General features: G+C 36.8%; 1 protein-coding gene across 1 annotated transcript; it reads left to right on the top strand.

The window, feature by feature from the left end:
* Nucleotides 1-1301: 1301 nt before the first annotated feature.
* On the top strand, nucleotides 1302-3207 carry LOC100854572 (aspartyl protease family protein At5g10770). Its single transcript, XM_010650526.2, has 2 exons — nucleotides 1302-1545; nucleotides 1649-3207. The coding sequence occupies exons 1-2, from the start codon at nucleotides 1365-1367 to the stop codon at nucleotides 2866-2868; spliced, it is 1401 nt and encodes a 466-aa protein (XP_010648828.2). The 5' UTR covers nucleotides 1302-1364; the 3' UTR covers nucleotides 2869-3207.
* The last annotated feature ends 8530 nt before the right edge of the window (nucleotides 3208-11737 follow it).

Raw genomic sequence — 11737 nt, 5'->3', positions numbered from 1 at the left:
GTAATATTTTTTTAATATTGCATTTGATATTTTATTCAGGTTTTTAGTGATACGTCTATCTTGCGTTTGATTTTGAAAATTTTAAATATTTTGATTTAATATATATATTAATGGTGGATTATTTTTAATTTAATTTGGAGATTTTTTTAAAATGTTTAGATTTTTTAGGTTTAATTAAGCAGCTATTCATGTACAATTTACTACTTAAGTTTTAATGATATGGTTACATTTACATTATCATGTTTTATATAACTTTAAAAAAAAAATTAATGCATTCAACTGATTTATATTTAGTTATTTCAAACATTCAAAAAATTTATTAGTGACATTATTAAATTCTTATAAATGTTTAATAGAAATTTAAAAAAAAATTATTATTAAAAGTTCTCTACTCAGAATCCTTGTTATTTTCTAAAAATATTTGGAATTTGAATTTCGGATTAATTTTTAATAAAATTTGAAACTTTTTTCTCAGTGTTTTCGGCATTTTTATTTTCTTTGATTTAATTATTATAAAATTTTGTATGAGAATTGTTTCTAAAAGATAAAAATTTATCTATATATATGTTTATCATAATCTATAAGTTTCTTTAGATTGAGCCCAACGACCTTGACCCTAGCTCTTCATTTCAACAGTAATAATAACCCATGGCAATAGGAAGCAAACTTTACCAATGCATGAAGCTACTTGCCACCTTCCTTTAAAGCATAAGAGCTGGGAGTCGCTAGATATTAATTCTTTAAAAAAGACCCAAGTCATCTTTCTTTTTTCCTTTTATCCTTTTAGGGCAAAAGAATTTGGCCCTTTTTCTTTGTGGTGGGGATGTTGGTTGGCCATGCATCCATTGACTAAGTCCACTCGGCCAAAACTAATCATGAAAAGATTTAAAGATGGATCCATGAAGATAAGTGTTAGTTCCTAATCTATCTAAGGAAATACATTTTTCTTTAAACTATATATTCATGAAAAGTTTGGATATCCGTCGATATAAATATCGATTCCTAAGGCCATATAATTAAGAACATGCATTCTTCCTAAATTTTACTTTCATTTTCTCTCCAATAAGATGCTAATTGATTAGTGAAAAGTTGGCACAAAAAATTCAAAATCTCGTGAAACTTGAAAGAAATGACCAAAAATTAGGAGAAAAAAAATTGTTTCTGAAGTAGCATGAATCACGTGTCAAGATGTGAACTCGTACAATGTTGGACTGGACTTGGTCCAAAAGCTTTGGATGTTTCACACACTATAGTATTGTCTGTGATTCAAAGGAGTATTCCTTACTCTTTCTCTCTATATATATTGCTTAGTACTGAGGCTAACACATTCAGCAATAACAACTGAAAGTTTGTGTGTTAGATTCATGGCCATTCTTTGTCCTTCCACTGCCATCTACCATCTTCTCTTCTCTTCTCTTCTTCTGTTTTTCTCATGTTATGTGAGCGGTATACCCGTCTACGGAGCAGAAGAGGGCAAAGACGGATTTCATTCCACTCCTGTAAGTTCACTGCTGCCAAAGAACAAATGCTCGGCATCTGCCAGAGGTGAAGTCCCTTTAACTCCCTAAATACTGTGTTTTCATGTAGAAGAGGGCATTCGATAGGAAAGTCTAATTGATGAATTGTATATATGTGTTATGTGTTGCAGGAGGATCTCAAGGGCTTCCAATAACACAAAAATATGGGCCATGCTCTGGATCAGGCCACTCCCAACCTCCCAGTCCTCAGGAAATCTTTGGCCGAGATGAATCCAGAGTTAGCTTCATCAACTCCAAATGCAACCAATACACTTCAGGGAATTTGAAAAATCATGCCCACAATAATAACCTGTTTGATGAAGATGGCAATTTTCTTGTTGACGTTGCTTTTGGCACACCCCCACAGAATTTTATGTTAATATTGGACACCGGCAGCAGCATAACTTGGACACAGTGCAAAGCCTGTGTGAACTGCTTACAAGACTCCCATCGATATTTCAACTGGTCGGCATCCTCCACTTATTCCTCTGGTTCTTGCATTCCAGGTACTGTTGAGAACAACTATAACATGACATATGGCGATGACTCTACCTCTGTGGGAAACTATGGATGCGATACCATGACATTGGAGCCTTCTGATGTGTTCCAAAAGTTTCAATTCGGTTGTGGAAGAAATAATAAGGGTGATTTTGGCAGTGGAGTTGATGGGATGCTGGGGCTTGGACAAGGGCAGCTTTCTACCGTATCTCAAACAGCTTCAAAATTTAACAAAGTTTTCAGTTACTGTCTCCCTGAGGAAGATTCCATTGGATCGCTGCTGTTCGGAGAGAAAGCCACTTCCCAATCCTCCTCCTTAAAGTTCACATCGCTTGTAAATGGTCCTGGAACCCTACAGGAGTCAGGGTACTATTTCGTCAATCTCTCGGATATAAGTGTTGGTAACGAGCGACTGAATATTCCCAGCTCGGTGTTTGCATCACCTGGAACTATAATAGACTCGAGAACTGTCATCACTCGCCTGCCTCAACGAGCCTATTCAGCACTCAAAGCTGCATTCAAGAAAGCAATGGCGAAATATCCTCTTTCCAATGGGAGGCGGAAGAAAGGTGACATATTGGACACATGCTACAATTTAAGTGGAAGGAAAGATGTGTTACTACCGGAGATAGTGCTACATTTTGGGGGAGGAGCCGACGTACGTTTGAATGGAACGAATATTGTTTGGGGGAGTGATGAATCTCGTCTTTGCTTGGCTTTTGCTGGGAACTCCAAATCAACCATGAACCCCGAATTAACCATTATTGGAAATAGACAACAATTGTCTCTAACAGTTCTATATGACATACAAGGAGGAAGGATAGGGTTTAGGAGCAATGGTTGCTCCCCGTGAGACCTAATCCATCCTTATGGTTTTGTCTGGTAATTAGGAGTGCAGGTAGAGGATGTCAAATAGATGCATAAGGAGTGGGGTGACCCATTTCATGTTTAATTTGTTTGGTTTGCTCTTGTAATAAAATTCTGAGTGGAAAACATATTCCATTCAAATGTTTGTGGCTTGCATAATGTAAGGTTTGGAATGAACAGAATGCAGTAGTTTTATGTTGCTGTAAATTTATTGGTTTGCAGTAGGTTTGGAATGTATCAACCACCTCCAAAATTCGATATTTCGACATAATATCTAGATTTTTCAATCCATGGTTATGGCCACCTCACTTGCCCCTTTTTCCTATTTCAAAGAGTCGATGATAGGGTCTTTTAAGCGGGAAAAATATTAATGGTATATAACTGTTCACCCCATAATGTGAGTGGGGCCCTCTCTTGGACACGTGGCGGAGACTTCTGGAATTCTACAGTGGGCGGTTGCTCATGGTTACATCGCTTTCCTACCCCAAGTAATTTTTTCTCTTATCTTTTCTTTATTTCTTCATCTCTTCATTTCCTCTTCTTCTAGTCTCTTTTTTTCTTCATCTTATTCTTGGCGAATTTGCACCGGATATCTTGCAGACCTCTGAGTATTTTCATCGCTAACTCTTCCGATTGAGTTCTTCTTTTGGTAAGGTAATGGGAAACTTAGGTTTAAGGCTATCAATATCAAAATAATAGCATATTTAAAACCTAAGTTTGCCAATTTCAAGTTTACAATGCTAACCCCAAAAATATTTTGTGTTTCATGCACCTTGGGCTGAGTTGTTTTTTAATGCCCAACATGCCCTCCTCTTGCTTCCAGGTCAACCTCCATAGGTTTAAAAAAAACAAAAGACCAAAAATAAAAAATAACTTAATACCATAACCTTTCTTCTTCGTTTATTTCTCTGTGTAAACCTTTTGTTCACCCTTCCCTTTATACATATCTAACTAGTATAAACCCAAACACAAAACCTAGTCATTTCCTTCATTTTTCCTCTTGGTGTGTGGTCTACAGTCGAGATGCAACAACTTGGTGCGTGGTCTAGCGGAAGTTGTGTGACTTTGGTGCCTTTGCCGCACCACCATTGCCACCTACCACCATATCCTCACGTCCCGCCTTTGTTACCTCTCTCACTCGACTTCCTCTTTCTTTGTGCCTCTCTCATTCTCATCCCAGGTACTCTATCTCACTCTCTATTTCTATATGTATATGATCTGAACGATAGTGATCTAGGGCTTCAATCTATAATTTTTCTTTTAATTTTTTTTATTATTTGAAAATTATTTTGTAATTCATTACAATTCTAGGCTTTTCTTATTGATTCTTGTTTTTTTTTTTTCCATGCCAACATGCTTCAACTTAATTGGGCTTATCTGGAATTTTTAGCTTTCATGTGTTCGATTGCTGAGAAATTTGTGGAAATTGAAAGAAAATATAAAGTTTTGAGATTTTCAGGGATTGAGTTGGATGAAAGTGAATGACTAAGTTTATCTTTGTTGAATAGTTGTTCATACATCACTAAACTAATATTTTTTTATCGGAATAATTGAGCTAATTGTTATTGTGTCAATTAAATGAGCGATTAATCTATCTTGTAAATGTTAGGCTTGTAGGAAAACTTTACAAAAAAAAATTAAAAAAAATACCTTTTTTATTTTATTTTTTCTTATTGGCCTTATGTGATGTTTTGTCTTGTAGAAGAAAATTTTAGGGAAATGATTTTTTGCAAGTGAATGAGAATCAGGGGAAAATACACTTTTCACTTATCTAATCAATCAAATATAACTTAAGGTTTTAGATTTCATTTTCTTTTCTATTCTTTTCCTTAGGTATCTTAGCAATTAAAAAGAGAATTAGGAAAATTCTTTTGATAGACTTGTTTTTCCCATGAGTTAGGTAAGGTTTGATGCACTCCTGATTTTTCATTTTTAAAAATATAGAATAATAGCAACTTTATATAAAATTAATTTAGGAACTCTAATACAATAAATAAATAAAAATAAAAATAATTTATTTTATATTTTAGGTTCCTTAAACTCATTATTTGTCTTAATGCTTCTTAATTTAAATTATTGTTCCTGAATTTTAAATAAGAAAGGTATACAAGATGATTTTTTTTTATATTTTATTTTATGGAATTAAGATTTGAAATAGATCAATGTTGTAGTTACCAAAAAATTGAGCATTACATGTGCAATTGTGTTCCTTCTTTTGTGCATGCATGCCCCTAACAGAGAAATTCTTTTCACTCATACCTTTCAAGTTAGTAAACAGATTGCCATTGCTTAAGTAAGAAAGAACAAATGGAGTTGCCTTCTCTAGTCATTGGGCTTTTTTTCTATTGTGGATTGAGTTCCTTTTCCCAGATTCTTCTTTCTGATAATGGTAATGAAGTTTATAAGTTGTAAAAAATAAGTAGAGATATTTAGTGCCCTTCTTTACCAGCGTGTCTTGCTAGGTCCTTCTAGTTGCATTTTTTTTTAATGCACATTCTGTTCTTAAAACTCAAAGCAAAAGGAATATATTATGGTACAGTTAAGTTTTTGGAAACCAAAAATCTTAAAGGCTAGTAAAATAAAACAAAAATCACATAATAAAAACAAAGAGCACCATCAACTAAGCCCTTACTTTTTATGGACTCTGTTTTAAAGCCTGATATGTAGTCTTAGTGTGGACCCGCATTTTTCACGTGCGTCCCCACTCGATCGGCGAGACTCGCTTTTTATATTTGTGAAAAATTGATTTTTGAAAAAAAAGTTGGAGTCGCCACTTATTTTATTTTTATTTTTGAAGGGAAAATAAAACAAGAAATAAAACCCTAAAAATGACTTCATAATTTTTGGAAAAGCGTGTCTTTGAAAAAAACCCGAGTCTAAGTCCGGGGATCAGGTTACTTATTGGGAAGGTACCTTTAAAAGGTAACACCCCTCTAAGCCCTATAAAGGTCTCTACTGACAAAATTAAGGGAAGTATGGCCATTAGTCAGTTAATTATGGATACCTAAGTAGGCTAGGTGATTTCAAATATTGCATGCCTAACAAAAAAACAAACCATAAGAGAGAGTCGAAGTGCGTACCTGAACAACTTCTCAAGCGCTATCATGAAACATAAGAGATTAGTTTGGAAATATGACACATTACATGTATTTTATCAAAGATGATCAAACAAACATCAAGACAATCAAATATGGTATCAAACATGGTCATGGCTCATGATATCGTACACATTCATAGAATTTTAGGGTTGTGGGGTAGAAATGGCGTACCTGATTAGCAAGCATCCACATCTCTATGGGAAGCAAGGATATCTCAACAATAAATATAAAACGAATTCATAAAAAAAATCAACATATCAAGCAAACAATATTGAAGTGAGTGTTATGAATGTGGGGCCCCCACCAAAGCCCTAATTAATTTCGCATGAGTTTGTTATATGAATTCCATTGTTTGGAATCATGAATTTTAGTCATGCTTGTTGAAAATCAAGAAAATCACGAAAATAGTTAAAAATCGGATAAAACAATGAAAGTGCATGCCCGGAGGAAAATGACAGCAAAAGTGTGTTAGAATATGGATTTTATACCTAGAAAGGATCTAAGATGAAATTTTCAAAGCCAGGAGTGTTTAATTGAACAATGATTCAAAAATTCAATTTAAAACAGTAAGTTCTCAATCAAAGAAGCAAATAGAGGAGAAGGTGTGTATAGCAAGGTTGCCATGATGGAATGGAGTCTCAGAATTCGGGATAGAAGGACCCAATTCGTCGTCAGGATATTCAGTGGTCAGAAACATTTCCATGTATAAGGTAACTTGATCCGTAAGCTCAAATGGATTCTCCCCAACATTGGTCAAACACCGAACATAAAGCTCAAAATTCCTACTTTTCTGCACTGTTGTATTTTCTGCATTCGGTGTTATTTACTCACCATCAAGGCTTGAATCAATAGCTCCGTTGGAATACATACCCTCGTTGTTGCCATGAACCAATCTGGTTTCACAATATTTAATTTAACTGTAGTCTGATATCCCAGCTCTAGAATTTCTTTTGCTGAAGCAAACTTCCATTACTTTTTTTCGAAAAATGATTGACACATTGCCTGCCTCTTTAATATTTTCAGCCTGCTGCACCCTTATGAATTCTCTTCACTTCTGGAATCTCCATATCTAATTTCTCAGGGCCATTTTCCTGAACATTTAAGCTTCTCGTTGCTCATTGTAGTTAAGTCCCTGTCTTCATTGGTGGAGTTAGCAAGCAATGAAATTCTGCGTTTTGCATCATTTTCCTTAGTTTAGGGTCGGAATAAAAGGGCAGGAGCATTGAAGCATTTTTAGCATGGTTGACGCTGCCAAGGTGACCACCATTTCGCAAACTGATTTTAACATAGGAGAGTTGAAGCTGGAGCTTTTTGGTCAGAAGAAGGATGCTTGCCTTTTTACAGATTGTCTCAAGCCAACCTGCCAACTCATTTCTGGAATATGGCTTTCAACAATTCTTAAGGAGACATCTTTGTACCAGCCACTGTTTCCTCTTTTAAGATCTTCCTTCCCCATATTTCTGAATTTAAATTCTAGAATCTCATGTGAAGATTCATGGACTGTAAATATTTCTGACAGATGGCTTGACTCTAACAGGTAAAAACCTTCTATGAATTCTGGGTCCACATCTGGTTTGAGAATGTGTAGAATTAAATTCCCTTATATTAACATCTGAATTCTGTTTCTATTGTCAGCTTGCACACAAACAATTTTCTTCAACTGCATACTCGCTTCTTAATTGATTTTCAGATGTCCAGTTCTCGGATAAATCCTCATCCTTCAGGTATATCAAATTGCCCATAATCAGAAATTAACCCTCGGTCAAAAGGATTCAGCAACTTAGTACATGTGTGAAGGCAAATGGGCAGGGAGCTAGAGACTTTCTGATGGATCCTGTATTTCGGGACTTTCGAGTGTGGCTGCCAAGAAGATACCTAGCTTCATCATCCTCTTGTTCCTCCTGAAGGCTTCTTCTCTGTTCTATGAACCAGAACCATTACATGAAAGGCGCAAAGTTGGATGATCTGCTCATTACTGATGTCTTTTGGAGCTGTCAAGATTTTCTTGAGTAGTTAATGGTTGAGTGACAATTTGGCCTATTCCATCTTGAAGCTCTCTTGAAATAGACAAGCTGACTGAGTTATCTACACCTGAGTAGCTCCCCTCATCCAGATTTGAATTGCTATCTGGAAGCTGATCTCCATCCTCTGTGAAAGTTAACGGAACCATTCCAATGGTTCTGCAGGATTTGAAGAAGATCATCAAAAGCATAAGTATAATGGACAAAAACTGATTATTTCAACTCTTTAGTGACTCCAAGCTCATGGTTTTGATCTCCTACTGCTCTATCACCAATCATCTCATCTTCAGTTTCAAATTCATTCTTTGACTGTAGATTTTACTTTCTTTGCGGGCTTAGAACTCATCAGTTACAAATCAGCAATATGAAATTGGATCTAGAAGCAAACAGTCACCTGAATCTGGTTTTCTCTGACTTATGGTATTGATTCTATATTATTTTGCCCCTCATCCTTCTCTTCTCTAAGTTCAGTTAGAGGCGATTTGCATTCAATAGTCTCTAAAATTGGAACTAGAAATCCCTGACTTCCAACTATCTCCTCAGAAGGTTTGAAATTGACATGCCCATCAATGTTGCATTCCCGTCATCCGAATACATCAATTCACATCTAACAGCCATTGGAAACCACAGAAGTATCAGTGTTTCTAGACGGGTCTTCCCTGAAGATACCATGCAAAACATATATCCTTTCAACTTCGGTTTCTATGCCTTTACCGTAACGCAAATTGAACTGTCGCTTAGCTTCAGCCAGAAGAACTGGAATTCTGGACCTTCATGATCTGGATGGCAAATCAGCTATTGCGGAATGATTGGCGACTAGCAAATGTAAACAATTTCGGGTACTTTGATAGCAACCCACATTGATAACCAAGAGAAGTATGCTAGATGCTGAATTTGGTGGATGAGTTGATGATGATTTTAGTAAAGGGTGTGTTCAAAATGAGGATGTGAAGAGTGGTTGGGCGAGCATGCTGATGTGGGACAAACTGGAATGCAAAAATGGGACGCGCTGTGTGTGAGCACATACAAAGTCCACTACCTTCTGAATAATGCCAACTTGTCATCTTTATAGAATGCATTGTTCAACATCTTAACTCTCTCTCCATATCAAATACGTTGGCCAACTCTTTATAAAGTTCTCTTCATAGCCCACGCATTGGCAAATCAAGAGTCTGACCTACATCCTCTGACTTCAAGAGCGCTTTGCTGTGACCAATCTTCAGACCAAGATCAACTTCTTTGGTGATCTTTGTACCAAGTGAGGAACTTCTGGGATATAGCGGATTATAGTAGCAGCGACATTGTCAAATGCAGAAAATGGACTACTTGTTGGCAAAGGTGGAAGCATGGGCAGTCCTCCTTCATCAAGAAAATTAAAAAGGATGGAATGAGTTCTGGTAAGAATAAAATGCAGCTGTAAGATAGCATGCATTGTTCCTGATGGAAGTCGGTTCTCGATACCAAAACAAGCAATCTCAATAGGTCACTTCTGCTCATGCATATCTATGTTTTCATCATCTGCTGAATCTTCATTCCCGCTATTTTCAATCCATGAATCTGTCGAAATAAAGTATCTGTGCAGATTGTCACCATTAAGAACGTTCTCATACTCCTCCATAAGAGCTATAATGATGGCTTGAGCATCGTTAACAGCAGGTGCAGCAACAAGAAGCTGGACAGAGCTATCACCATGTTGAAGTCATTCTCCATCAGTGGCCCAATCTGACCCGTCCCAATTTGAATCATACACATACATTGGATTAGTGATGAAGTAGTTTCCTAGGGCTTTTGTCCTCGTGAGCAAATATTTGGATTTTTTCTAGCATGAAGGATTTGTTATTGACAGCGAGATGACCATTAACTTCACCAGAAAGTCAAGCTGTTTACCATTTCTGCAGCCCTCTTTAATCCCCAGTTTTGCATCCCAAACACGACCAAAATGTTCTATTCTTTGAACATAAATTCTTTCTTTCCAGATTTTTACAAAGCAGTCTTTACTGCTATTGACTTGAACAACCAGCATCTGAGAACTATACCCTTAGACTGCATTATTAGCCTGAACATGGTGTCGATGAGGCCGCTGATGAACATCCAAGAGACCCCTACCGTATACCCGTTTTCAAGGAACTCCAAGGCTAGAGGATGTGCTTTTATTAGGTGGGCACACAGTTGTAGACCAGCCTGCATGACCACTACGGTAACTTGCTGTTTTAACAATTCATAGGTAACTAATAGTACCCTACGACTCTTCAATCATTAAGTAACCAGTAGATTTGTCTAATATTTTCTCAAGAGTGGAGTCAGGTTCCTTCTTCATCAAGTAACCAGATGGCTTGACTCCAACATGCAATAACTTTCCATGAATTCTGAAGAGCAACTTTTTGGTGAAGCTGACGATTGATGACCATCCAGTCCCTTGATTGGAATTGTCCCATTGAAGGATAGATTACGAGAGAAAAATTCAGGAATTCTAATATTAAGGTTACATGCCTCTCCAATAAAACTTCCATCAAGTGATATGTGAATTTGTGAGTCACAAGAACCCAATTGAGAGGCAGCATGTCCATCATAGTTAAATGCGTCTTCACATACTTCATCCATCAAAGCAAACACCCCATGTTCAATCTTCGTGTCATCACTCAAAGTATGCACTTGAGAGGCTGGTGGAGCAGAATCACTGTTGAAAATCATGGTTTCATCACCAGAATCATTCATTTCTCTTGCCCGCTGAGCATTGTTCCACTTGGTCTTCATTTAATACAATAGCCACTGTATCATGTCCAGAAGAAAAATCCGCTGCCACAGCAATTAATCCAAAGCTAGCACTATCATCTTCATTTTCTCTGCTTCATTCACCAATAGGCAAGGATCCATCAATCTCATGTTCCATATTATTCAAATCAGTACTCAACTTCACATTCCACACCTCAACGACAAGAACATCTGAATCAAAGTTATGAATGTCACTCTGCCTGGAGACGACGTTTCCAATGCAAGTTTGAGTGGACTTAGATGGAGTGGAAATTGGAACAGGGACTCCAGCATTTATATCTTTCCCATGAACTCCAATTGCACATTTTATATTTTCAGTTGTATGTGATTCCCCATGTAATTCAGCTAAAGAAGATACCCCAAGCTTACTAGAAATATCTCCCTCGTGATGGCTTCCACTTCTATCACAATTGCCGTCAGATAGTTCGTTGATTTCCTCGGATAATAGAGAAGCATTCAAGTGACTAGTTGGAATCTCACTTTCAATTGGTTCCTACTATTGGAACCAACATACTGGATCGGTAGAGACTTCTTGTAAACCAATACCATGAGAGTTGCCCGCACTTTGATGCCAATCTGCTGCCTACCTAAGTACCATTGTCTTTGTAATAGAGATTCCATAGTCTTCACCATGAACAAGATCAATGCAAGAACCAGCCCAGAACAAGATCAATGTAAGAACCAGCCCATAATAGTAGCTTGAATCATCACCCTTTCCGGATAAGAAATTCACAAAGTGTGTTATTAAGATGGGCCCCATATAGGAAGCAATTTTATTTGCTCCTGCAAAAACTGCATTTCTGGACAAAGATCTCCTCACATAACATAACAAAGCTTTTGGCATTGATGAAACTTCGGTCTGCTATTTTCTCGGTGTTTCTTCTAACAAGGAAGAGATCATTTCATAAGCTCTTTAAAGCTTATACGAATGCTCCAAAACTTGCCAGCATTGGTGCCAATCGAC

The sequence above is a fragment of the Vitis vinifera genome, chromosome 4 (assembly GCF_030704535.1).
Source record: "Vitis vinifera cultivar Pinot Noir 40024 chromosome 4, ASM3070453v1".
NCBI lineage: Eukaryota > Viridiplantae > Streptophyta > Magnoliopsida > Vitales > Vitaceae > Vitis > Vitis vinifera.
Note: the sequence above shows the minus strand (reverse complement) of the source record. Positions and strands in the feature narration are given on the sequence as shown.